This window comes from Buteo buteo, chromosome 17 (assembly GCF_964188355.1).
Source record: "Buteo buteo chromosome 17, bButBut1.hap1.1, whole genome shotgun sequence".
Classification (NCBI taxonomy): Eukaryota; Metazoa; Chordata; class Aves; order Accipitriformes; family Accipitridae; genus Buteo; species Buteo buteo.
The window spans coordinates 29,399,698-29,427,626 of NC_134187.1; the positions used below are offsets into that span (position 1 = coordinate 29,399,698).

Below are 27,929 nucleotides of genomic sequence, written 5' to 3' on the forward strand. Positions count from 1 at the left end.
AGCGGGGGGGGGGTTTTTCCTAGCAGACTTACGTGCTCCCTTGGAAGGGTCCCCCCGCCCCATGGGGTGGCACCTCGGTGTTCCCAGGTCCCTCCTAAATGTCCCTTTCAGTGGTGTCCGCTGAGCGCGGAGGCTGGAGGAGGTGGTGGGGTCCCGTGGGTGCAGGTCCTGCCGTGGCGATGCTGAAGCCCAGGTCTGGGTGGGTGCATCGCTGTCTGGGTGCTCCCCCCCCCTGCTTTTCGGTTAGGATGGAGGGAGGGACCTCACTGAGCTCCCAGCTGCCTGATTTTAACAGCTGAACATCAGGCAGAGGAGTCCCACCGTGAAGCCGATGGTGGACATCTCCTCCAGCTCCGGGCAGGAGATCTCCTCTGCAGCCATCCCCGTGAATTCCGGACGAGCGCAATCCACCCCATTGCAAACGGCGGATGGGATCTCCGAAACGGGCACCGGGTCCCACAGGACTCACTCGTGCTTTCCAGCCGATGGGCAGGTTTGGTGGCACGGCGAGAAAAGCCTCGTGACATGGTGGGCAACCACGGCAAGGGTGCTGTGGGACACCCAGCGTCGTGCTGGGGTGGCCATCCCTCGGGGACAGGGTTTATTGGGGCTTTTCCCCCAAGACACATGAAGACACTAAGGGCCAGAACATCTCCAGATCCATCCCTCCTTGACCCCAAACACCTTTTTCCTTCACCACTTTTTGTGTCTTTGGTAACAGCAACCATGATTGTGGGCTGTAAATACTGAAAACCCCCCCAAGACCTTGGTTCAAATTATTATTCCTTCCTTAGGGCTGACATTTCGCTCATTTTAAAATAAATCAATATAGGGATTTTTTTTTTTAAAAAAAAGACTCAACAAAATGTTACTTGAAAAATAATTTTTACAAAGATGCTTTACTCTTTTGTTTTAATTAGGGTTGGAAGCCTGAGTCTCCACAAAGAGGTATTTTCCTTTTATTTTTAAAGCACATTTTATTTTTTTGAAAGAAAATTTATATTTCTAAAGGTGGTTTCATTTTTCATGTGTAAAATACTTTGTCCGATGCAGTCAACGAAGCCATCCACAACCCTATTTTTAACGGAATTTTTATTTTTTTAAGCACATTCAGATCTTTTTAAAGGCTGCGGTCAGCTCCCCAGAGCAGGGAATCCACTCACATTGTACATAAAAAATTGAGAATTATATAGAAAAAGATAGTCTGAGCCTTGCTGTCGCTTCTCGTTGGATTCTCTGGTGTGTAATAAAGTGTGATCACTAATTGAAACTCTGCTTTGAGTCATTCGTAACACTTCTCTCCCACGTGGATTATTTTGAGTTGCGTGCCTGTTGCAGCCTCGCTTACAGCGACTTTCCCCCCCCTTTCTCTGCTATTACAAGCAAAAAATACCTGATTCTCTTTTGCCCAATTTAAATAAAACTGGCCGAGTACCAGCGCTGACAGAGGGTGCAGGGGTGGGTGCGCGGTCGCGCCGCCTCGTGCTTACAACAGCACCATTTCCTTAGGAAACAAAAGGATTGAACTTTGGAAAATTCCCTTTGGACTTTATTGGGATTGTCCGGAAACCCCGATGCCCCTCTCTCACCCCCCCAGCATCTCCGCATCACCCAATTCGATCTCGCCCCCGAAAAAAAGCCTGAATCCCCCCGAAGCAGCACCGCTCCCGAGATGTCCCCAAACTCCCCCGTCCTCACGGGGAAGAGGGAAGGGCTGTGTGTAACGTCTCCAGCCTTATTTTCCAGTAATTTCAAAGAAATCAGTTTTTTCCAACAGAGCGAGTGATTTTGAGACACGTCCATGGGACACGAGCGAGTGGAGGGTGTCGCGAGCCTCGGGGTTCGTTGAGGTGTTCAGCAGCCCCCCCAAAATCCACTCCGTGCCCCAGGCAGCCGTTCAAACCACGGTGTCGTGACGGTGCAGACCTTCAGAGCAGGATAAAAGCCGACATAACCCACGAGCCGTGCTCGGTCCATTGGCCAAACCCTTGGATGCCGCATTTTCATATCCCCGGGGACGCAGCGAGGACCAGACCAGCAAGGGAGGGCTCGAGCCCCATCCCGTATTCCCAAGAGGATTTGTCCTGCCTGGTCCTGGCAGAAGGCAGCTGCCCGCTCGTCCTGGCTGCGGGGCTGGCCGCAGGCATCGGGGGGGGAAAAGCGGGGAGGACCGAGCCTGCCGAGCCGAGCATCGGCTTCCCCGCAGGCTCGGCAAGCAGGCGGCTAGGACCGGAGTAGATAACTCGACTATTTCTTACCTGCGAGTCAAAAATAAATTACACCCTAAAGAGTTTCATACGCAGCATCCCACCAAGCTCACTCCAAGCAAAACCACCCAGGTCCTGGTTCGGGTCCCTCTATCCCAGCCCTGGGTTTTTGGAAAGGTCAGAGCAGCCCCGGGAGTGAGGGGGGCTGGTGGGGTGGGATGGGGTTGGTGCTCTCCTGCTCGCCGGGGAGGCTGCTGTCGGTTTTTTCGGGTGCTGGAGGAGAGCGGGGTGGCTGCGTCTGGGTGCCCGGGCGCTGGCAAGCTGCTGCTTGTTTCCATCGAGGCGGAGGCGTAAGACCTAAGGGGAGACAGACGGGGTCAGCCCGGCTGCCAAGTCACCGAGGTTTTGGCTCGGCACGGCCAGCCCAGGCTGCCCAAAATCATGTAAAATCCGGCCCTCGGCTGGGAAGCCGGCGGGGGGAAGAGCCGTGTTTGGTTGCTGGCTCCTGAGCCTTCGTGCTTCGCATTCGCAGACTTCCCCGTAGCCGCAAGGATTTGCATGGGACGCGCTGGGAAACGTCCCTGCACCTGAGCCCGGGACCGTGAGCGTTCCAAAAAAAATCACAGCTTTTACCCCAAATATGCTTCTCTGGGAGGATGGAGAAGGAAAAAGCAGCCGAAGCGCTCATCTCTCCTTCCCTCCCCTCCGTGGGGAGGACTGGTGTGTTATCCCGGTGATGAATTGTTCCCTCCCCAGCCCGGAGGACGACAAACCGTCCCCAGGGTGGGCGACGCCGGAGGGGACCCTTGCGGAGCCGCCGGGCGCCTCCAGCCGACGTCGGACGCCAGCCTGGAGCCGGGGGCCGTGGTGCGGTTGAACCGAGCCCAGGAGCAGGGCAAAGCGGGCTGGTGGCCTGATCCGGATCTTGGGCAGGGAGAAACGGCTCCTGCAAGGGCTGGAGGAGATTTAGAAGTGGCTCCAGCAGGTCTTGAGGGAGCGGGCATGGGGGCCGAGGGGAGACGAGCCCTGCGGGGCGATGGTTTCATTTTGCTGGTCCTGGGCTTTCTCCCCATCACCCCCAGGTCTCTGGTTTTATTTCATCACACACACACCCCCCCGCCACCCCCGCCGAGCCTTCGGCTTTTCTAGTCCCTCCTTGTGCAATAGTGGAGACCTTTAACTCTCCGGAGAGGAGCCTGGAGAGGAATAAATCAAACCCTCCAGTAATTCACCCCGGGCACCGCTGAGGTAATGCAGACGGGGGCCGGCAGGCTGCTGGGGGCAGCCCCTGCCCACCCCCTCTGCAGGCAGGGCTGCCCTCGGGGCTTGCCGACAGGACAGAGCCTGCCCCAGCCAGATGGCAGGGAGAAAAAAAATAATAAAAAAATCCCCAAAGCCCGACGTGTCCCACCGCTGTCCCTTTGGGACCGTGGTCTGAAAGGTCTGTGATGGATGCTGTGCACAGCCACGGTGCTCAAGGGCAACGGTGTCCGGCACGACGGGCAACCAAAAAGGCCGGGATCCAGCTGGCACAGCACCGGGATGTCCTGGGGTGTGGGAAACACAGGCACGAGCATCTCAGCCCTTATAAATCTTAATAACCTCCCCGCGCCTCACGGCACGGCCACGTCTTAAGCCAACAAGGTCTAACACCAAATAACGCACTCACGGCATGATTGTGAAGGCTGCCGAAGGGCTTTGGGAGCCTCCAGAGGGGATTAACCCTGCTCCGATGGGGCAGGGCTTGGGGATGGATGCTCACGAGGCCGGCACGGACCAGATCATGGAGCCGGGGAGACGCAATGCTCTGCGAGCCCGTCCTCAACGCCCCGGCTGACGACTGCCCTTCCCTCCCTCCGCTGCATTAACACCCTCGTCTCTGTTCAGGTACAGCCCTATAAAAGGAAATTAAATGCAAAGCCCGTCTTGTTAACGCATCTCCTTCGTTCCCCCTCAGATCCCAGGTGCATTCCCGTGACACTCGGCGATGAAATACGGGTTCGTTTCAAAGGCATTCCTCTGGGCTAAGCGAACGCAGCTGAGATCTAGCGAGCCTGTCTCCTCGTGGGGATCGTAAACCGGCAGACATTTTAATGCTCGTGAGGGCTGGCTCTGTAATTTTATCTCTGTTTTAATTTTAACTAATCCCGAGTAGTGTGGAGAACCTGCCTTCCTGCGATGGAGAGGAGCCTGGTCCCCTCGGGCAGGTTCGGTGTTGAGTTCTTCCGTCTTTAATAGAAAGGTGGAAGTTTTTGCTGGAAAAAGGTTTTTCTGATGGTGAGATGAATGGCAACCCCTTGACATATCCTTGTGCTGGATGCTCTCATGCCAAGGGACCTGGAGAGGGATGGCTGAACAGCCTGTGGCTTTCCCTGCTCCGGGCTGGGCTCTGGGAACTGCGGCAGACGAAATCGGGACAGCAAAGGCGATGCCACCCCTTGCTCCTACACAGCAGTCGGGGTGAGCATCCCCAGCCCCGTCTGGTCCTGCAGCCTTACCTGGAGCCCAGTGTGTGGGATCAGCCCCGGGATTTTGGGGGATGTCCCCCATCCCTCATCTAGGGCAGTTCCTCCTGCCCCGGGGCACCAAAGTTGGAGCCTTCAAGGCACCGAACATCTCTTCTTCTAGCTGTCCATCCTGCAGATGCCGTGGCAAATGCCACACCGGCTCTGCGCTTGTGGGAGAAGCCAGCAACCTTTGGAGGAAAATTCTGGCCTCTAAACCTGCTCTATGCCAGAGGAAGGAGCAAATCCCAGAAGCATCCTGCCAGAGCACAGGGATGGGAGCACGGAGTACAGCTGGGACTTAACGTGGCCCTTGACCTGAATGGAAAAAAGAAAAATCACCCAGGCACAGATTTCCCAGGATTTGGGTAAATCCTCGTCTCTTCTGGGAGCTCAAACCAAAAGTGAAAGCGAGGTGGTTCCTGCCAGCGCAACTCCTCGCCCGCTGGACCTGGCTAAGGAAGAGCCCAGTGCCTGGGCTTGCTCGGAGCCAGCCTGGGCATCCTGGACCACCTTGGCCAGTTTAACCAGCAGTGAGCGAATGGACCCACTTCTCACTGCTTTTAAAGGACTGATCCAGGGTGGCAAGGCAGCTCAGCCGGACAGGACCGCGCTTTCTTGCCAGTCTGCAGAGGGATCGCAGCTTTTTGAAGCAGATGCTGCTTTAAATGCATTTTCTGAGCAGATCTGAATAGGGAAGGGAGCTTTCCCCAAGCTCCTTTAATACCCTGGTGCTTTAATACTGTGCAATGAGATGTATTTATAAATAAAAGAAAATGAAACATCCACCCGACAAAGCAGACTCCAAGCAAGAGCAACAGTCCCCAAAGGGAAGATTTATCCAAGGTCTTTCAGGATAGACAATTAAGTGAGGGCAACGCAAGAAAGACAATAAATCCAGGGAGACAAATGAAGGGCAAGGAATATCACCCCTTACAACTCCGCCAGTCTTTCCCCGCCAGCAGTTTCAGCTTCCAGCCTCATTTTCTCCTCCAGCAGGAAAAGAAACCATTTTAATGTGCTCAAGACTGTGCTGAAAAACCGTGAGCTTGGGGGACTTCAAACATTATTTTTCTTGCCTGAGGGCTCAATCCCTCTTTCCCCGGATGATGTCTCCTGGTTAACAAGGGCATATCCACATCCAGCTATTCCAGCACCCTTTGATATTTAATAGGCTGAGTTCCAGTGGAGACCAGTATGCCAGCGCTCGCAGCAGCCATTAGCTGCTTTACATTATAAAATTACAGTCCCATTGCAAGCACTGGGTTAATTCACTTATGGGAGAGAGAGACGCAGCCTTTCCAACTCCAGCATCGCTTCCCCTGTGGCTGTTCCCTCTTCTTGGTCTTTGCTTAGCAAATCCTCCTCCCATTACTTCCCTGCCCAACTGGGAGTTGCTAATTGGTACCCGAATACAGCTGCAGGTTGGCACAAAGCAGATTATTATCTATTCAGCTGAAGGATGCTTTGCCTCAAGGCAAGCACCGGAGCCGCTTGGGATGAATATTAACCAGCAATGATAAGCACACCGAGCGTACCACGCTCACAGGACATGAGGGATTTTTTTTACATGGAGGCTTTTTCATTTAGCAGAGAGGTCTTTAAGATCACTAAGGGTCTTTAGTACCTCTGTTTATCATGGGAACACAATTCCTGCCAAGCACTCAGTTTAAATAAACAGGTCTACAAGTCAATGACCGGATGCAGAGCTGCACGTCAGCCCACACACGCGTGCGCCGAGAGCAACGGCCCCGAGTCTCGGGGCGATGGGGAGGGGACTCAAAATCCCCACACCTCCCCAAGGCGAAAATCCCGTTAGCTGGGCTTTAACGAAGTGCACAGCTTTTTCTTAAAAACCATCCACCAAAGAAACTCACGGTCCCACCGGGCTGATTCCACCTCTCTTGCAAACTTAGGAGCAGGGCAGAGCCGTGCCGAGCAGACCTCGTCTTTTGGGAGCATACACGGAGCACCCCGCATCCCCGAAACAGGATAACCCAGCTGCAAACTGCAAAACTCACCCGGCTGCAAAAATGTGATGCCCAGAAGAGAGTAGAAGAGGGTCTGGGGGGGATATGGGCTTGCTCTGCTTGGGGAACTCTGCAGCCCGACTGTCCCCGGCAGCTTTTTGGCTTCTCAAAGTGAGAACAAGTAACTACATGCTTTGCTTCTGGCTGTCCCGAAGGGGAAGGTGTCCCTGACGGCACCCAGCCACGGCTAAGGGGCAGCAATCCTGCTTCCAGCAAAGACAGTCTTTCATTTTTTTAAACAACCAGGTCTACCCCAAATAACTGAAATCTATACATGGATTTAGAAAACGGGCAGTTTTCCAGTGGGTTAGAAGAGATCTTAGCAAGGCTTGCAGGAAAATGAGAGTTTAAATGTGGCACATCTTTAAATGAAACACCCCTAGGAGCTGGTCAACCTCTTTAGCTGGTGCTTGCACCTAGATCTGCAGATCTGGCCTGAAATTCTGGCCTGAAATGTTAAGTGGCAAAGCCCAACGGCAGGAGGGTCAGCGGCCGCAGCAGAGGGTCCCCTGCTGCCTGGCCATCACTTGAGCCACTTTGCAGCAGTTTGCTATGAAATATTTTGTCTCAGAAAGGCCACTTTCCTCCCTTTCCCGCTCCCTCTGGCCTTTGGAAACATGAGATCAGCATGGAAAGCCGATTTTTTTTTGCGCTATGGCTTCCCCCAGAAGTACCCTAAAGGCGAAGGCATCGGGACCCCATCGTCCTCGGCAGGGACCAGAGCTCTCGCATCGGGCTGCAGCATCACACCAGTCCCTGCCCCAGCTGGGGGTCAGCATGCCTTAAATTAGGGTCTTGCACCCGCTCAGCACTTCTCATCGCAGGGGCTGGCCTGTCTTGGGTTATAAATATACGCTACATATGCTTCTGCCTGGAAGGAGACCATGGTTGGGCACGGTCCCGCATCCCTGCACTGAATTGGGACTGCAGTAAGACCGGCCAGAAGGAGAAATGGCATGCCAGGAGGGTGCAGGAGGCTGACCCCAATTGCTGGCAGAAAATAACAAGAAAAGGGTCTTTCATGGGCAGCCCTTAGTGGTAGGTGCAAGAAAAATAAGTGTCCTTTTGCAGCTGGCTTCCCCAGAGGACCCGGTGGTCTCTCACACCCAGCACCAGGGCCGACACAAGGCAGGGGTTAATAAGTCAGTGCCCGAGAAAAGCCAGAAGCCCTGATCCTGCTTAGGGGACAACAGGGACTCTCAGGAGCTGGACTGGGCTCCCATGAAGTGTCCCCGAAGTCCACAGCTTGGGAACGTCCTCCGGAGCTTTCTGCTCCTGCTCGCGGGCTGCAGGAAACGTTAGCACGTAGCTGATCCTTCTCCCTCCGTTCCCTCCTTTCTCCCAGCCCAATGAGACCTAAAGCACTGAAAATAGGATTATTCCCCTCTCAGCAGCTTTACCAGTGATTGAAAGGATGCTCAGGTGGTAGCTGGATGGTGCTGAGTACATCAAGCAAGGGGTGCAGTGCAACGAGCAGGCAAACCTTACCGCCCCGGCATCCTCGCTCAATATTTTATTCCCTGCAACGTGGAATGCCTACAGATCCAAAGGGATTACGGATCCCATCTTATCTGCAGCGCTTCAGGAGAGGGCTAGGAGAAAGCCCGGCAGGCTGGAGGCCCCAGGGCCACCCAACAGCTTCAGGGAATGGCAGCCGAGATTCATCCGGGCGGCCAGGACAAGGCTGGGCGCTTCGCACGGTGGGACCAACAGCAGCCGTCGGCCGCTGGTCTCACTCGTGCGGCTTTGACACCTCGGTAACCCAACCGCATTCAGGAGGGTGTCTGCTGATTTACACCCCCTCCCGGGTTACCCTGGGAGGATAAATCAGATTTTTTTTAAGCCCTCGTTTTAAACCTTTCACTAGCCTGCCCCGGACCAGACCCCGCTAAATGAGATCAGTCGTTTTAGGGCTCCGCCGCTCGACCCCCTGCAACGTCCTACCGGCCCCGGCGAGGTCGGGAATCGCCACCTCCTCCGACCGCCGGCCTTGGCGGCGTCTGGGGTTCGTTAAAGCAAATCGCTTGCACGTGGAGCGTGAGGAGGGGGCGGCTGCTGCGCGTTTCCCCCGCGGGACCGACCTGGGGGAGACGCGTGGAGGATGGAGGAGCGAGGGACGGACGGAGGTGTCGGCGGGGAGGTGGCGATACATACCCCGGCTCAGTGGGATGCGGACATGGACCAAGCCCCTTCCATCCTCCAGACGGAGAAGGCGTAGCTGAGCCTCTCGTGGGCCAGGTAGTTGCAGCTGGTGATCTTGTGGTCCAGCTCATCGCTCTGCAGGACCTGGTACAAGAAGTCTATGTAGCGGGCGGCCAGCTTGAGGGTTTGGATCTTGCTCAGCTTGTCGGAGGGCAACGTCGGGATGATCTTCCGCAGCTCCGCGAAGGCGTCGTTGAGCGACTGGGTCCGCTGGCGCTCCCGCACGTTGGCGATCACGCGCTGCGTGTGCACGTCCTCGAAGGACTGCGGGACGGGGCTGCGCTTGCTCCGCTTGCCCTGCGGCGAGGGCGCGCCGCAATCCTCCGCCGGCTTGCCCCCCTGGCCGCGCTTGCGGAGGCATTTCTTGTGCAGCCGCTCGCCTTCCTCCTCGCTGGTGACCAGGCTGCCTTCGGGGGAGTCCGGGCACATGCTTTCCTCTTTCATCTTCTCGGCACCTTGCGGGCGAAGGGCTCTGGGGGGGTCTCACGAGATGCGGCAGCCGCAGCGCATCGGCAAGGAGGCCTGGAGAGGAGCCGGCGCCCGCTCAAGAGGTACAGCCTGGAGCATCCACCCTTCAGCCTCCCCAAACTTCCCAAGCCTTGCAGAGCCCTCCAAGGAGCTCGGTTGGTTTTTCCTTTGGGCTACGGAGAGGAGGGCGTTCGGATAACTTTGGGGAATGGCTCTTGCTGATAGGGCGAGGAGGACCGTGGGCGGACCAGGCGCAGACCAATGCAGCCGTGCAAGGTAATGCAAACATCAGTGGAGCTTATGGGTTCCAGATTTCCTCCCTCCCTCCTCCACCAACACCCCCAAGCCCTCCGGCACAGATGCTCCTGCCTGCTGCCCGGATGTCAGGGGACATTGCCTATGCTAATGTGAGCACCAGCCATGGACTTTAGGGGAGGCTTTTTTGATTTTTACTCTTTTTTAAAAATTTTTAAGCCCAATTGGCTCTGCAAAAGCCAGCCAGAAATATTCACTTGTTCAGTTTGGAATAGGAGACTTTTATCTGTGAGAGATTCAAGTGGAAGTGTGGAGCAATGGATGTTTCAATGAGCAATACAGACATTCTCTGAATCCAAAGGAAGAAGCAAGAGTGATAGGCATCCATACTGCTCTTAGGAAATGGCATAATTCAAAATGAACTTGAGTTTGCATCCATTCATCCATTTGCCCAGTCATCCATCCATCCATCCATCCATCCCTCTTCCTCTGTCTACATTTCTGGCAGTCTACAATAGCCCTTATTGTACAGATGGAAGCCAATACTCATCCACCATCATATTCCTCTCAAATAAAAATGGCAGCTATTGCAGATAGGGAGGGTGTAATAGGTCCAGACCCCGTTCCTGGCTGGATCCACAGCCAGTTCAGCCCCTGATTTCCCCAGAAAATCAACTACTATAAGCACTATATATCACTTGCTCCTGAGCTTGCCTACAAACGAACCCAATTTCTCCTTCCTGCAGAAATGCTGGGAGAGATGCATCCTCTTTTAGCCAAGGTTGGAGGTCCAGATCCAGACTACCAAGCCATAAAATATTCTGCACAGGTCCCTCCTTATATTAGCTAGTTTTCAGCCCTCTGTTATCACACTGGTAGAATCAGCACATGAAACTGGAGTCCACTGGTGGCCCACCATTCTCCCACATCCAGCCACGTGCTCCCAAAGAGCTCCTACACTTTTGGGAACCCCTATAACCTTCCTATCTCTTGACCTCATCCAAGCTGTCTCTGCTCATCACGCTCTCCTGGCATTGCTCCCCATTCTTGATCATCGGGAATTCTCACCCCGAGTCTTTTTGGGGGGACACTGAAGTCCTGGCACGATGCTCCTTGGGGACATAGGGATCCAGCCCCAGTAGAGCTCCATAGCCCTTGCTACAATCTTGATTTGTTATTCTGTCTTAAAATGAGAGCACAAAGGGGTATTATAGGAACAATATAGTTTAAAACTGTATCAGTAATTCATCAAAATAATTAATATCAATAAACCATAAATTGTTGAGTTGACAAATGCCTGTCTCTGTATAGGTATTTTAAAATAAGCTCCTTTTTATAACACCTAACAAGTTTCTATATATAATATGTTTTATTAACAAAAATATATAATGTACTAGAGTTCTCCTACGCTGATGAGCCTGCACTGTGCTGCAGTGGGATGCCCTGCCTATCCCCAGACTGGCAGTGATGGGGATGCAGCAACTCAGGCTGAGCATGACCAAGAGGCTGCAGGAGAAAGTCCTTTAAAAGGCAACGACCTTTTTTTATTGTCTTGCCGCATATAACAAATTAATATTCTCATCTTGTCAGTATTAGCTTCATCCTGAATAACCTATACTGTTGTACTACAATCTTCTCTTGAACGTCTCTTCAAGAACCTCTGACCCGCTCCCTGCAGCCCGAGGAGGAGGAGGAGGATGGCCTCTTCGCTCTTTGGGATGGGGCTGAAGAAGAGCAAGTGACTTGGCCAACTTTGCTCAAGCAAGCTATGCCCATTTCCAGTAGAAAAAACCCCTCAATTCCAGCTCAGCTACAAGATATTTCTTAAAACCATGCTCCATAGACCTGCCGAGCATGTGTAGCCTTGCTGACCAGACACGAATCCTCTGGTCCACCAGTGCTCCCAGCAAAACCCTTTCCAACCCCTTTACCTCCCTAATTACACCCACCCAGATGCTGCGTTTTCACTCGGGGTGCAGGCAGCCCACAGGTGCTTTTCTTTATTTTAAGGAAATGGGTGTTTTCCCATCCTTCCATAGGTTTTTCTCTAACATCCTCACGCTGGGTGAAACAGCAACCTCAGAGACCCGCCTCAGCCCCCATCCCAGGGAGATGCTGGGTGATGATGTTGAATTTGAGAGGACTTTGGCTCAGCCCCATCCTCCCTGCGCTTGTGTCAACTTCTCAAGGACAGCAGTACCCACAGATGGGAGCTAGCAGAGAGCCGACGTGAGAAAAACACCCAATTTTGCTTAAAGAAGTAAAAGATGCTCAGAAACAGGTTGATACTCGGACCTGCTGGGATGGAGCTCGGTGATTTTGCTCCTTCCTCCTCACCGAAGCCCGCGGTGCCGGCAGGGCATCGGCTCAACGCATTACTCACACGCCAGCGTTGTCAAGACAGCGACTAATATCAGCTGTTCGTAATTGCGGGAAAGACAATAGATCACAGGGGCCTGGGAAAGCGAGAAAAAACAAAGGGTGAGGAAAAAGTACCCCAGGGAGGGCAGGATTTAGGCAGGATTCAGCGTTCTCTGATCCCGTGCTTGGAGGAGCTGGCTCAGCTCTGCCGAGGGCTGGGGAGCTGCCAATGAACACCAGCTGGGGCACGGGCTTGTGCCTGGGTTTTATTTTTTTATTAATTTTTTTTTATTGTTTTCCTTTTTTAAAAAAAAAAAAAAGTTTAATTTAATTTCGCTGGAGAATAGTTTTGGATGAAGGAAGTGAAGTTTGGTATTGTTGCTGATATCCTTAAGCAAAAGGAGAAATACAATGAGCTTTGATCTGCAGGAAGGATCAGCTAAGCACCCCGAACTGCTTGAGCGGGCTTTTTTACCCAGATTTGGATGTTTTGTGGCAAGAGTATTTTTTCCCTTAAGCATTTCAATTTGTTCTTTCAGTGAATGTTTTTTTGGAAGAATATTAATATAAACTTTTCATGGAAAGGTCACAAGTCGCCAAACTGGTTTCAATAACTTTGCTTTTCCAGCTAGCTGGGGGTTTTACAGCGCTCATTTTGACAGATCAGTGAAAATTTCAGACCTTAAATATATGGAGGGGAAAAAAAAAAAAAAGGCTAGCTCGCTTGATTCAGTGAGAAGCCACCAGATGGAAGATTTGAATTCCCACTATGTCCCAGCCCCTCTGCCCACGTCCCCTCCTGGTCCTCCTCCGCCCTCTCACTACTCACATCCATCTCTCCTGAGCAGCTTTTTTTTTGGTTTAGGTAGGAAATATCCCTGGCGCTGGGGTGTCCTTAGCAGATCTGAGCCTGGAAGATGGTTTGCAGGGCTTCTGCGGAGCCAGTTAGCACTTTGGAAAGAAAGGAAAGGTGAAAAAAAAAAAGAAAGCAAGGACACTACCAAAGCACACATGGGCAGAGAGCAAGGGAGTCCATCGCCTGGAAAACCAGGGCTGAGGCACACCGATATCGTCAGAGAGGCTGTGGAACCTCAAAAGGGAGCTCTTTTGTGGTGGTGAGGTGAGAACTGAGGTTTCTTTAGAAAGCGGCTGAGGTGTCCCCTCAAAACCGCCTCCTTGTTGAGGCTGAAAGCACGTCTTGGTCAGCCTGAGCCCATTTCTGTCTCTGAGCCTCACGCTGCCTGTAGATGCTCTTCACCAACTTTCAGTCCTGGATCTGTCTGACCCCCCTCTGCCATCTCCTTGGTTGCAAAACAAGCCAAGCCCTTTTGGTCTCTTCCCCATAACCAGGTCTCCAAAACTCCCGGTGATCCCAGCTCCACCTTGTGCTGTCCCCATGGAGGACCAGCCTTTCCTCTCCGTCCCAGGAGAGCTGAGCTTTGGCACAAAACGCTTACTCGCCTCCTTTCAGTACAACTCACCGGTCCAGGGATGTCCTGGCCTCTCTCCATCTGCCGTAAGTCTGCAGGGTTGGTCCACCAGAGCAAGAGGTGGTTGCCGTCTTCATGGTCTGAAGGACAGCGTGGCACTGCCATGCCTCCAGGTCCAGCTCCATCCCACTCAGGACACCCCACGGGAGAGCAGAGGAACCCCTTAATATCACAAATAAGAGCAAACAAATTTATGACAGCAGTTTGCTGCTTATTCACTGGTGATGGATGTCACATCTTTTGGCTTTTCCGAGTTGGATCTAGAGTATGAGGATCTGTCCCGACCTTGTCGGACACGCTGAGCTGGGCTGGCTGTGATGGGAGGAGGTCTCGGGGGGTAGAGGGGGTCTTTGGGTTAATGCACACTGGGGAAGAGCTTGGAATGGAGGAGATGCTCCACCACCACAGGTGTAAGGAAAACGGGCAGGAGGCTTCTCCATCCTTGGGGTTTGGGAAGGGCTTGAACATATGTTTTTTCTTGTGTCGCGTGGCATAAACCAGGGCTGCGTCTGCTATAACAGCGTAAAGAGGAGAGACGGAGAGAGCTGGGCTCAACCCAAACAACCTCCCCAGATGCAACGACTGGCCCTTGGTGGGCAGAGTGGGGTCGGGATGGGACATACATCACGGTCTGTGTGCAAATGCCAGAGGAGGTTGAGAAAGTGCCACCCCCAGCTCCACCCTCGGTCTGCAGACTGGTCAAACGGGGCTGCAAACCTGCCCGCCGCCGCAAAGAGCTGGGGCTGCGCAGGGATAACACGGTCCATGTGTGAGCCCGGTGCTGTCAATAGCATCGCTTTGATGGCCGAGGACCTGATTACGCCTGCAAATAATTCTGGGCACAAAATCAGAGGCTGAACCTCGATGCAGAGGGGTTTGGGTTGGTTTGGGTTTTTTTTATTTTTTGCAAGCTCCTTTTCTTTGTTAGAGAGGACAAAAATAATCTCTATTTTATCCTGCGTGAAAAAAAGGAGGATAACGCTAATAAATTGAGAACATTAAAGGGAGCCAGGAATAGCCGCTGCCCCTGGAGGCTGGGGAAGCAGCTTTGGTTTCGCAGGTTTTTCTAGTTATTGCAGCGTTAGAGTGGAAACATGTGTGGTGCGAATAAAAATGCGAAGCATCCGCTGTAGCGTGCTGTTGCTGCAGCAACCGCAGGGAATATGGGCGAGGGGGATCGTGCAGGGCTCTGGCTGTAAAAGGGAACTCGAGCGCTGCGGGGTCCTTTGATCTGCGCGCCTGCAGCTTTGATTGATGGCCTCGCAATTCATTTCCTTGTCAAAGTGACATAATGTTCCTGGAACTTGCTGAACTTTTTAAGAACTAAAAGATGTTCTTCCACCAAAACTCACCCTCTCCATCCCTCTCTGAGTGGGGGGCAGAAAGGACTGGGGGTAGTGGATGGGGTCTGGGGGTAACGGATGGGGTCTGGCCACTGGTGTTACTGGTGAGACCGGGCGTGAATCGCGGTGCTTTTCTGCCTCGCTTTGCCCCTTCCCCGGCAGCGGAGCCGTGGGATAAGCTGCGGCACCGGGTCCGAGCGATGGAGGGACACCCCGCGTGCCACCCGCAGATACCAACCACCACCCCGCGCTGACGACCATCCTGTTCCAGTTAATTTTTACGTGTGAAAGTTCCCCCCCCCCCCCCCCTTTTTCCCCATCTGTTTCCATCTGGCCATCAAAGGAGCAAAACGCCATGTTCTGGGTCCCGCTGCCAAGAGCTTCCCCGCTCTCCCCGCAAGCCGAATAATTCCCACCGAAGCAGCCTCCAGCCCAGCCCTGGCGCCGCGCGAGCCGAGGCTCAGGGGGAAGCCGAGCGGGATGGGCTCACGCCCGGGGCACGGCAGCCGAAACGAGCCCTTCTCCAGCCACCGCCGCTAACGGAGCCTTGGCTGGGAGACCGAGAGCTGCCTGGGATTGCGACCTTGCTCTGCCCTTGAATTTGCATCGGTCCCAGGCAAGCGCTGAAGTGGATCAACCCCGCTAGGATCTGCTTTCCTGCTAGTAATAAAAAGATCATCACAAGGAGCTGCTCTTCCTATTTACTCCAGCTTTCTCCTCCAAAGGACCCAGCTGCTTTGCAAACCCCGTGCAATGCCTTGCAGACACGAAGCCACCCTGGGAGGGCACCCCAGATGATGGGGCAGGTGGGGGCCGGGCGTGCTGTGGTCAGTAGATAACTGAACAGGCATTGCCCCAGGAGATGGGATGAAGAGGACAAATGCAGTCTTTGCAGGCAAAGAAACTCTTCGAGAGGAGGGAGCAAGAGCCCTACAGGTGCTCCCGTGAGCAGCGAACCCGTTCCTGCCTGGTGAGCAGCCTAACCCTGAGTTTACTTCATCCCTTCAGCAAACATTTCTTGGACCAGCTCCTCTGCTCAGACATGAGGTGTTGTTCACCCCTGGCCACATCACGCAACGCTACCGAGAGCAATTTGGCTCCACCATCTTTGTAGCTTGTGAGTAGCTGTGCTTATACCTGTTGCTGTCTTGCACCTCAGGAGCAGAAAAAAGCCTCTGTCATTCTTGCCTTTAATACCTTGCCCTGGATTTAAATGCCGGGCAGAGGCACCTTGAGACGTGTCCGTCCTACTGCAGCTCCTTGGCTCTGCAGACCTGGCTGCAGGACCCGACCCTGGCTCCAGATGTGCAGCTCCTTCTCCTGGTGCAAACTAAACCCCCCTCTGCCTCACTACCACCACGTGCTTCGCCCCGCACCCCTGCTCACATCTGGCCGAGGAACAACCTTCTCCCAGCTTCCTACAGCTGGAGGCACCGAGGTCTGTGCCTCGTGAGCCGGTTTGGGTGATGAAGATGCCACAGATCTGCTCGATGCATGCGAGGGGAAGGAAACAAGAGCTGCTGTGGGCACGTTGCAAGCAAGGGCTTGACTGGGAGCTCTGCATTTCATCCCAGTGCTTCCCAGTACCCAGCTAGACCTGGGCTAGCACCAGTAACCCAAAGATGAGGGGTCAGTGACTCACTGTCAGATGGAGCAAGGATCCTGACGGCTGTGGCTGGATTAGCAGGAAGCGTCTTCCCATCACGCTGTGCATCAGCTCAGCTACTCCTGCGGTGAGTCACTCCAGCCAGGAGATCCTACAGCCTCCAGTCCGGTCTGTGGGAAGGGAAACCAAAGGGTCATCCTCTGCTCCTAGGGAGTTTCATGGTTTAATCCTCTCTGAATGTGTAAATGGTGCCTAACACCCCCCTGCTCCAGGCCTGCCTCCCCCCTGCAAAGGCATCAAAGCCTCCCCTTGCACCTATGAACCCCACAAAAGCAGAGTTTTCGACATGTGGGAGCTCACGAGAGGAAATACAGTCATTCTTCTTTTTGCAAGCTGCACCTCTGAGCTCCATACCAGCCCATTTCTGCCTTTTCCTGACCCTCAGGATGTCTCGTCTGTGGGTCACCCTGTGCCCATCCCTCTATTTCAGGCTCAGATCTTCCAGCATCTGACTTCTGGACACCTCTTGCAGCTCCAACTCCATTTCCATACATGCATAGCTGTCTACTCATCCATCCTTCACATACCTTTCCCCTCTAGCTGCCATGTGCGTGGCCACGCACTTTGCCATCCCACCACCAAGCTGTCCCTCCCCTTACCCCTGCGCATGATCCTGAAATCCCAACAAAGCCCAAAAAGTTGACTCTCTTCTCCCCGGTGCACTGAACCTGGTCTCTTGCTTTAAAAGGAATTTGATTGAGGCAAATAATATGTATTTTTTTGTGTGCGGTTACTTCTCTCTGCACAGAACTGGAGAGGATCCAGTAAGTCAAAGCCATCCTGACCTCCATCTGCCCCATGCAGAGAGCCACGCGATCCTCCGACATCAGCTCAAGTATTTGTGGGAAAGCGATGTTCAAAACTGCGGTTAGCAACAAGACAAACATTTATGGTGGGTTTTGTTTAATCTGTGAGCAAAACAGCCTCTGGAAAAATCTGTGCAAGAAGGTGTTAGAAGGGTAGAGGTTGAGTTTGCCCGAGGGTGTCCCTGTCTGAGAGCATCTTCCCCAGAAGGGAAGAGACGTTTCACTTGGTGTTACTTCTAAGCAGCAACCAAACTGTCTTGGTCCCTTGTGCTCCTGCTCACAGCAAATCAACCAGAGATTCAGGTTCAGGAACTGGGAGGGAGTGAAAACAGGGGAAAAAAAATGTCGTTTTTTTTTCCTGGGGGCAACCAGAGCCGGGCCTGTCCCATCCAGGGAAGCAAACAAGGAAGACACTAGTGAGCACACACATTTAATAACAGTTTTCCTTGGGCTGTTAACTAAATGCCGCAAAGCCTACCAGCAGGATAAGGCCACAAAAGCACAGAGCAGACAGACAGACGGATGATACCGATGATGCACATCCCAAAGAACGCCGAGTTATTTTTATGTGAGCAACTTTGTAAGCATTCAAAGCTGACTCAGTTTTCTGCCTCTCCTCCCTTGGAGCCATGGGCCAAACTGGAGCCACGCCAACCCAAGGGATGGAGGAAAAAGGGGTCTCAGAAAAGCCAACACGCTGGGTCTTCTTCATCCGGCTCTGCGTGAGAGTCCACGCTGTTGCAAACCACTAGCATCTTGGAGCGAATTAGTAGCTCATACTCACAGCCCAGTGGCTTCCCACGGCTCCCAGCTGGTCCATGCTTGGCAGAGCAGTTATGAGCAACATCTTAACACACATTTGGGTGGGATGGGAGAGGACAGAATGGGCCCTCCCCCGGCCTCTAGACCCATTAGCATCACCATCCCCATCACCTCATGCCCTGGGCTGTTATCAGAGTCCCAGAGGGCCAGAAAGAGGAGGAAGGACTTTGGAGAAGTGGGACTTGGAGTGCTGGAGCAGAGGGTGGTAGAGAGCTTGGAGCCTTCCCCACAACACTGATATTTTGCTGCCAGTGAGAACTAAACTCCAACTCTGCAACCTGTATAAACCACCTTTGCTCTCCCCTCAGCACAGTCTTGGGCAGAAAGCAGCCCCACCGAGCCCAAAGACCCTCCAAAAGCCTGGCAAAGCAGGGAGTAGCATCTCTGCCTCCATCCCGAAGGAGCTCCAAAACCTTTCAAGCTGCCTAGGCAAGAGACTTTGCAGAAGCTCAAAACTACCAGGAGACCCGTGGGACGGCATGTCCCACAGCGCTCAGGCCATGGACGTCCCCAGCCCCTGATGCCTCTTGCTCTTCGTGACCATCCGGGATGAAGATGGTTTATAGGAACGCCTCCAGCTGGGCATCTCCCGAAGGGAAGAACACTTTTCTCCCATGCTGCTTTCCACCCTCTCCTCCCTCCCGGTCCCAAAGCTGACACCACTCCCAGCCCCAGCAGCACATGTGGGAGGACCCTGCAAGCCTTCAAAGCCCTGTCTGGGGAGAGACGAAAGGCCGGTTAAACTCCTGGCTGGAGATGAAAGAAAACTCTCCCCTCCACGGCTGGAACGAGTTGCTGGTGCTTTGGAGTCGGGTTTGAGGCCCATTTCCTGAGCGCCATGGCAGGAGCTTTCATTTGCAGAGGGACTTTTGCTAACTAGCCACGGGGCTGCCGCGAGAGCAGATGTCCGAATCACCCACGGCACGTCGGCACGTCCCCGAGCACGCCGGGAGGACGCCGGGCTCTGCAGGAGGGGCAGCCTGGATGCTCCAGCAGCTGAGGCTGGTGCTCGCACCCTCTGTATTTCCACAGGAGAGGGCTCCCGGCACAGCTCAGTGGGACCGCACCGTCCTTTGGGGGTGAAAAAGCCATGGGCAAGGATGGGCTGTCCAGCCGGGGCTGGCAGCAGGACGGGGGTGAGCAGAAAGGGGAGATTTTGGCTCCTGCGCCGAGCGCAGATACACAGCCCAGGGCTGAGGAGCGGCTGGCTGGGCGGATGCGAGCGACAGATTTTACTCATTTTGTCAAAGGAAATTCTATTCCGATTAAAACCCGTTTGATCTTGATGGAGAAGGGGGGCAGGGTGGGGGTAGGATTGGGTTTCTCTCCAATTGTTGGGCTTTATTGGGCTAATGTATCAGCTAAAAGCTTCCAAGTAAGATTTAAAGGAGGGAAAGGCAAGGGCATGAGCTGCAAAATCTGGAGATGACTTCAAGGGGGTTTATTAAAAAAAGGGATGAGCTGTGCAGGATGGAGGAGAAAGGGATCGAGCTGCTCGTCCAGGGTGACACGGGCTGCAGATCCAGTTGCCCTGGTACCCAAAAACACCCCAGGGCTCTCCCCTGTCCTCCCACCGTGTGCCTGTATGTCACTGCTGTGTTGGGACAGGGTTACCCAGCATCAAACCTGAGCTGAGCAGAGCCCAGGATGTAGAGACAGTCAATATCAAATGGGCTTATGAGTGTGTATTAAGCTGTGTGACTGCCTGAGGGACAGAGATAAAGGCAGGGAAGGTGTTGGGTAATGTTTGGAGAAATAATGTCAGGGTTGGGGAAACACACAGACCTGAACGCACCGTCCTGGGCAGAGGCAGTGGAAAAATCAGGGATGCTACGGAGCCGATTTGAGCATCAACAGGCAGAGCCGCAGGGAAAGGTGCTGGCCGGGAAGCTGGGCTGGCCACGGAGCCCCTGCAACCCCGCGTCTTCGGCAAGTGGTTCCTACACTGACACATCCCGTTTCATCCACTCCCAAACCAGACATGAGTTCAAACTCAGAAATTTTGGCTAGGATAAAAGGTCAAGTCATGGAAAATAGCAGCTGAGAGGACTTGGAGAGGTCAACCCGTGCATCCTCTGTCCCCAGGATGGATCGATTGTGCCTCTGCCATGCCTGCAAATCCCCATCCAGTTTGTCCTTCCAGCAAAGGGGACCAGACAGTCCACACCAGCAACCCACTACCCTCACTAACCCTTCCCAAGACCTAACCTACATCTGTGCTGTAGTTTAAGCCTATTACTTCTTTTCCCACCTGGACTGGAGAAGAAGAGCAGAGCATTCCTCTCCTCTGTAAATCGGCCCCCAAAGACCATGACCAGGTCTCCTCTCGATGGTTCCTTCTCCAGATCAAGCAACAAAGACACTTTCAGGATCACCGTAGGTTGTGCCTTTCTAGAAAAGCCATACCTGCTGCTCAACCATACCTGTCGTTCTCTGCAGGTCTCTTTGCACTGCTGCCGGCTGCCACTAAGCACATTACCTGGTGAGTGCAGGCACGTAGAGTTGAGCAGAGATGGATGAAAGCTGGACAAGGCAAGGAAAAGATCATTTTAGTAGAAAAACTCCTAAAGGAGGAGATGCCACATCACTGCCTCACTGTGGGCCGGGTTGCTTGTAGGTTTGGGCTGGGCTGTCTGCTTTCTGCTGGGGCAGCTGAATGCCCAGGCTGATTCTCCAAAGGGTTGATTCCTCTCCGTCGAGGAACAGGAGTCCTCCAGTTCCTTACCTTCTCCCCCATCAGCAGAAATAGAAGGGTTTGTCCAGGCTGTAATTTAAAAGGGAACGTGTCCTGGGATGCAAAGCACTGCAGGGTTGGGTGTTTTCAGGGCAACCAGGAAGGTCTCGTTGAAGTTTTGCTTTTTCTGAGGGTTGGAGAGAGCATTGTGGGCTGGGGGACATGGGCAACAGACGGTCTTCCAAGGGAGGCCATGATAAAGCATAATCTGAAATGAGTGATCATGAGCTGGCGTGGGTTAAGTTGAATGGATAGCTGAAGTAGAAGTGTTTTGCTAAGTAATCACCTTTTTTTTGAGACAGAGAGAGGGAAAACCCCACCGAAAAGTTCTGTTAACAAGTAGAAAGAAAAGGAATCAAAAACATTTCTTTCTTGGAGATCCCTGTAGGGATAAAGTCAGAATTGTCCTAAGCCAGGTTGAATTAGACATGGCTAAAGAAGTTCAACTAAAAAGCCCTTTAGCTGTGTACATAAAAAGAGGGCAAAAAAGAAGATTACATCTGTGCAGTGCAGATAGAATTGAGCTTAGAGATAATTTAGACATCTCCCCAGATTACTCCACGATTCAATGAGAAGGACGAGGACACAGGAAGGGTGCGTCACGAGGACGAGTTTATGGAGCGAGCACCTTGGAAGTGAAGGCAAATCTCCGTGAGTATTTAGTGCTGGAGCACTGAAACCCAGATCTGTAATAAATAGCATGACTTGGTGGAAAATAAAACCAACTGAGTAAAGATAGCAAATATGGAACTTTTATTGTCAGAAGGGCAAGAGAGGCGAGTGAGTGTGACCCCGGTGGTGTGCAGGGCTTGGAGGAAATCTGGAAGGCAAAAACTATCAAAGATAGGGAGATAATTGGATTAAAATAGCACAGAACAAGCTCACCTTGGGCTAACTCGATAATTGCCTTTGATCAAAAATTATTTTCTGAACAAAGGCTGTGTAGTAGATCTCCTCTGTCTGGACTTTATTAACACTCTTGATAAATTGCTCCATAGGTACTTGTAGGTAAACTGGAGAAAAGGGGGTTGCAACTGGGGAAAGAGTGGGCTAAAAGGGGAAACACGGGCCTGTTGTGGAAGAGGGATGGCCCCCAGCTTGGGGTCTCTCAGGGGCTGTTGGGGACAGGCTTTCTTAATGTTTTCATTTGCCTAAAAAACAGGAGGGAGGTAAAAGCAATTTCAAGTGATGTAAAGTCATTGCAACGCAGAGGCACTGGCAGCAGAGAGGAGGATCTGGGCATCTGAGTGCAAGACCTGGATGTAATAAAAGATGAGAGTAACAAAAAAATGGAACCAGATCGAATGTAAATTCAACATTTGAAAATATAAACCCCTTCTTGACAAAGTCTTCTTGCCACTGCTGGCACTTGCAATGTGGACATCCCATTTTTCCTAACCCCTTTCCTGGGGGAAGCTGCCTCACAACCAGAATTTGGCTGATCCTATCCCACCAAGCAAATCTTCCCCAGGGTAGAAAAACAAAAAAAAAAATCCTATTTGGAAAGGAGGAGGAGTGTGCATTGGTCTGGTGGGCTTTGGGCTGCCCATTCCAAACTGCGCATCCCATACTCTACACATGCCAAACCAACCCCATCTTCCAGGCACTGGGGAGATAGGGGAGAAATTTTTATTTTTTGAGGTTTGATCTTTAGCTTTGGAGCCCTTAGCTTCAGGCCCTAGCTACCAACCCGCAAGATTTTTAATATAATTATTCCCAGAATAATTTCTCCCCCCCAAGGCCTTTAAACCACTGAACTGTGTCAAGGAGCTGTGGGCCAAGAGACATGTCCTGGCACGGCGCTGGCTCAGCGAGATGTTTCCAGCCACATCAGGCGTGGAGTAAACAGGATCTGGTGGAAGATCTCACAGCCCAAGCGCTTGCAGGAGGAGGGGAAGGGCACCCGTTTCATTGCTTGCCTCTTTGTTTGCAGTCGTGTTTTACTCTGCAATGATTATTTCAGTTCATTCTTGCCTTTTTAGCCCTTTCTTCATTTCTTTGCTCTTTCATTCCTGGTTTAGGAGGAAGATAAGCAATGACCCTTCCATGAAAAGTTGCTGCCAGCCCAGCTCAGCTCCAAGCCTGCAGCGTGGGCTGTCCCAGGAGAGGACCAGAGCCCTCCAGCCAGCTCCAAACTGCAGACTAACTTCCACGGAGGTGCCAGGACCATCCGATAACCTCTTTGCAAAGCTGTGGTTTGGCTCCTTTTGGCTGCACATCATTGCTCTCCATAAATATTGTCTCAGAGGCTCTTCCTAGATACTCCACTTCAACCCGGCAATTTTCAGCCTGCTTGTTAAATATTGGAACCATATTGAACCATTTTACTCACTTGGTTGTTCTCCAAACTGAAAGATGTCCTAAAAATAACTATTCCCAGTTCTGTGTGTGATGCTCAACTCCCCCCCCAGACCATGGCTGCCTCCCAGCTCCGTCTGCGCTTCAGTTAGCTTATCCCAACACTAAATCAGCTCAGCTGGGGACTTTTAATCCCACTGCTAGTTTTTACCAAAACCCACCTCTGCCTGCTGGCTTGTGAGAAGCACAAGGCAGGACCACGAATTCCCTTGGGAAGAGCATCGGCCTGGCAGGACTTGGTGCTGAAGATGATGACCAGGAGGAACCTGTCTGGGCTCATGTCCGTGAGTCCAGCACCCATCCACCTTGAGATATGGCATTTGGGAGGAAGGAGACGCCTCTGGGCTTACTTGCTCCAGGAAAGAGGTCTTAGGCAGGGACCCTTCCTTGCCATCCTCCCCTTGGGCAGGTTGTCCTGTCCTCTCCACCCCATCCAGGCCCAGAGCCACACTCAGGATTGGGGCTGGATGCAGGGCTACGCAGTGAGCCCTTGCCGTCGTCCCTGCCGTGAGGAGGGTACCGGACCAAAGACTGCCAACAGGTCCCTTCCAGCCTGATTTTATGCTTTACCCCATACTGGCCATGCCAAACACTATCCCTGCCTGCCACGACCAAGGTCACCCCACCTTACCACGTCCACTGCTACCCTCTACCCATCATGTCCAGCACTGTCCCATGCCCAGGGCCACCCCATACCTGCCACCTCCAGCTCATTGCTGTATTGGCCTCATCCAGCACTGCCTCTGAAGCAGTGCTACCCCAACCTCTCATTCGTGTCCAAAACCACCCCGTGCCTGCTATATGTCGCTCCAGCCAGCACATGATGGCATACAGCTCCCTCCTGCTCCGATCAGGACGTTGCGTGCAAGGGCTGAAGTTATTAAAATGGTATTTGGGGGATTTTCTTTTTTTCTTACAAGCAACAGCCAGTAAACAAAGAGCAAATATGTGCTGAGTCGGCTCCCTTCTCGCAGGGCGGGCCGGCTCCGCTGCGAGGCTGGGGACTGCGCTTGCAGCAAACCGTGCATCGAGGCGGATCTGCACAGCAGGACTGCTCCGCGGAGTAGTGCCACCAAGGGTGGCTGAGGTCTCCCTTTCCTGCAAGGCTTGTAAAACGGTCCCCTCTCCCTTGCTCTGCAGACAGATACCCCTTCTCAGCACCCACACTGCCAAGGCAATGGGTCCTGCAAGCACAGCTTTGGCCAAGCGGCAGGATGAGACCCAATGAGGCACCGTCAAGGTGGACATCCCCAAGGGGACAGGAACCTCGCGTCTGGGCACACAGTTGACCCTCCTGCCTACACGGCTGGTCCCTTCCAGCACCACGCTCCCAGCCCAGCCACGCTTGGGACCATCCATGGCCACTTCAAGGACGGTTGAAGACCTCTGCAGAGGCTGCGCAGAGCCCCAGGCTCTGCCCCGTGCCTTAGAGCTGTTGGACTCCCCTAAGCACAACCCCAGAGCCTACTTAGAGGATACACTGCCAAGATTTACGGACTCAACAGGCTGAGGACAGTGTCACCCTGCACCAAGCATCCTTCTCCACCCAAACCCACCTTTGAAGACCCACGTTCAGCAGCTCCAGCGAGGCTCATCTGCGGAGGCCTCCACGTCTGGCGGGGCTGCAGCGCTCGAAGCCTTTGAAACGCCGCTTCCGTCCTCCCCACATCTTGAAAGCAGATTGCTAAAATGCAAAAAATCTGTTGTTTTTGTTAATGTTGCTTTGAATATCTTCAAGCGCTGCTCAGGCAGGAAGGTGGGATCAGGGCCACCGATGCGGGCAAGCAACGGACCCTCTGGGATGGTGCCAAGACCCCAACAGTGGGTCCCAGTAAGCTGTTGGAGACCTGCACTTGTGGCGTGGCAGTGGGCTGCAGGTAGAGCTGGGCTTCACGGCGAGCTCCTTCCAACACCAAAGGTCCTCTGCAAGCCCCAACACACGTGCCAAATCCAGCAGATGCTGCCTCGATTTCTGAAGACTTCCTTATGCTGCCAAGTGCCAGGTGATGTGAATGCTGCTGCTCCTCCAACTAAGTGAAAACTGGGCAATCGCATGAAAAAGGTTCTGTTGGATGGTAAAGCCTGGTCTACCCTGAGAGTGGGGTTGGGATCGCCATGACTTTGGGCAGCCTGCAGGTAGAGAAAATCTCTCATAGCAAGATGACAGACTCCAGTTTGCCCAGGGGGTTGCTCTGGCCCTTTAGATCCACATGGGACCACTGCTCCCCTCATATCCCAGCGCCGGAGGGACGAGCAGGTAATTTGGGCTGGGGTGTTGCCCTGCCTGCTTTAGAGCAGGGGCTGGAAATGTTTCCCCAGGAGAGAAGGCTTTTCCCCTCCTGACCGGGGTAGTCAAGGGCTGTTCTACCCTCTCTTTGGAAGGTGTCTTGATTCACCAAGCTGCAAAACCCATCCCGCAGCATGGGTGGGAGACTGCAGCTCAGGGGACTCGGATTCCCCACTGCAAACCAAGCAGAGAAGGGAGATCCCATCCCTTCATACCTGCTCTGCTTTGGCCCTTGCAGCCAGCCTGAGAAGCAGTTTTGTGGCCGTGAACCCACCGAGAGAGGCAGTGGGACCGGAGACCATCGCGTGACACCCAGCACCGCTATGTGAGCATCGTTGGTGATGCCTGGTGGGTACCTACATGCCCAAGCATCCCGTGATGGGAAAACCAGCGAAAGGCACTGGAGTGCACGTGCATCCCTCGGGCTGAACCACACTGAGCTCCCCAGTGGTGTCCACCCAGTCCCCAGTCCAGGGCACACCCCAGATCATGGGGACACGGTGCTGGACCTGAGCTCTGAGCTCAGCCCCTGGACCCGACACAGGGAACGGGGCTGGCAGAAGTCGTCCCCTCCGGTTCTCACCCCGGGAAGGGCTCACGTGGCATCGCCGGGTGCGTGTGCCACGGTGCTGTCAACCCTTGTCACCTCCTGATCAACGGCAGAGACTTGGTGGCTCCTCAGCAGAACAAAACCAGCTGGGATTTCATCATGAACGAGCCGGGAATGATGCCAGGAGCGACCTCCGGGTACAGAAGCGGCTCCCAGAGCTGTTTGCGAGACCCCGGCGAGGGAAGGAGAGCCCCAAAATGTCCCAGGGTGGCTGCTGGCCACAGCTCACCGCTCTGCCAGATCCTCCTGCCGCCCTGGGATGGGGCGTAGGTGTGAAACAAGGAGTTCTGCAGACCTTCTGGAAGGAAACGGGGGTCTTGGCTGGGACGGTGGGGTCACCACGGTGGGAGCTGGCAGTTCCCAAAGGGGTCCAGCCTCGTCCCCCCCTCCCCAGCTCCAAGGAGACCCTCAGCTGGACGCACATCCCCATGATGTGGGTGTCGTGGGGATGAAGATTTTGCTTCTGGGGGGGGGCCCCAGCTCCAACACCCCCCCCCAACCACCACCCCCAGCCATGGCCGGGCTACTGCTGCCCTCCACTGGCCACTGCCCACCCTGCACCCATGGGTGCTCCCAGCCAGGCTGGAGGCTCAGCCACGTCTCCCTCCATCCCTCCATCCCACCCTGCTGCCAAAAGCTGCTGGCACCGGGGCGGAGGGGACCCCTCCTGTCCCCTTCCCCCGGAGGAGAATTCTCACCTCGCACCCCAAAAGCCCCCAACGAAGCCGCTCCGGATCCCTATGGAGAAGGCGGCCAATGGTGCCACCGAGGACGTGGCTGAGCCCGGCAAACTCGTTTCATTTGTAGTCGGAGTCGGAGCGGAGCTCACCACGCAGCGATGCCGGCTGGCGCTCCCAACCCCAGAGCTGCGGAGCCTTGGACTCTTCCCTCCTGCAGGAAAAGCATCAAAGGGGAGATGCCGTCCCAGCGCTTCCCAAATTTATTCCAAATGTTCTAATTACCGCGGCCTCCCACCAGCCGCCGCGCTCACTGGCTGGGCTACAGAAAAACAGATGATTAGGAATAAAGATGCAGGGGCCTCCCCCTACCCCAAACCTCGCTGACCCAGGGGACTCGGTCACAGGTGGGGGCACGGGGTCCTGGTCCCAGCAACAGGGACGGGACTCATGCCACCAGGCAGAATTGGGAAGGGAAGAGCCGCTCAAGGGCTCGCTCGGTGCGATGCCCAGCCGGCAGCGAGGTTTGGAGAGGAGGGATCTCCACCAGCATCAGCCCACGACGGGGACACGCGGCTGCCTCTGCGTCAGGTGCTTGGTTGGAAGAGCTGAGCAGTGGTTCCCACCAAACTTCCCACCAAACTTCCAGCCAACCTTCAGCACTGAGTCGAAGACATCGCCTTGCGTTTCCCCTCCCCGCTCAGCTTCCAAAAACTGCCTTCTCTTTCCCAAAATCCTAAGAGGAAGAAGAGATGCAGGATTCTCGTTTCCCCCTCATCTGCGCAGGCGCTGGACGAGCCTGCTCGGAGCACGCTTCCCAGCTGAGACCACACGGGAGACAGGCGGCTTGCTCTGAGACCACAGCTGGCGTTCAGGCAAGAGCTAATTGCTCATCCAGCCCCGGCAATTTTTAGACAGGCCTAATACCAGAAGCACAAGCATGGAGGAAAGCTTCTGTGCACGCAGAGCTAGAAGGGATTTGGGAATCTCACCTGCAAGTGCAGGGATTTGTATATCCCATGTGAAGCCAGGCGAGGTTGCTCAGCTGTTGGGAGCGGGTGGCGACAGTGCTGGGGGCTGCAGGATGGGTGTCTCCACGCAGGACGGGT

General features: G+C 53.9%; 1 protein-coding gene and 1 long non-coding RNA gene across 2 annotated transcripts; both read right to left on the reverse strand.

Moving 5' to 3' along the window:
* Window positions 1-960: 960 nt before the first annotated feature.
* On the reverse strand, window positions 961-9,575 carry LOC142041014 (twist-related protein 2-like). Its single transcript, XM_075049520.1, has 2 exons — window positions 8,896-9,575; window positions 961-2,564 (listed from the first exon to the last, which is right to left on the reverse strand). Exon 1 carries the CDS (start codon window positions 9,385-9,387, stop codon window positions 8,902-8,904), a length of 486 nt encoding a protein of 161 aa, XP_074905621.1. The 5' UTR covers window positions 9,388-9,575; the 3' UTR covers window positions 961-2,564; window positions 8,896-8,901.
* A 15,234-nt stretch (window positions 9,576-24,809) lies between these two features.
* LOC142041255 (uncharacterized) lies at window positions 24,810-27,883 on the reverse strand. The gene is made up of 4 exons (XR_012653388.1): window positions 27,475-27,883; window positions 26,842-27,034; window positions 25,040-25,376; window positions 24,810-24,930 (listed from the first exon to the last, which is right to left on the reverse strand). It is a non-coding gene; the product is annotated as an uncharacterized LOC142041255 (long non-coding RNA).
* Between the last annotated feature and the right edge of the window lie 46 nt (window positions 27,884-27,929).

What these genes read in the sequence shown, in the direction of transcription:
- LOC142041014 (XM_075049520.1), bottom strand. Translation starts at nt 9,387, where the DNA reads ATGAAAGAGGAAAGCATGTGCCCGGACTCCCCCGAAGGCAGCCTGGTC.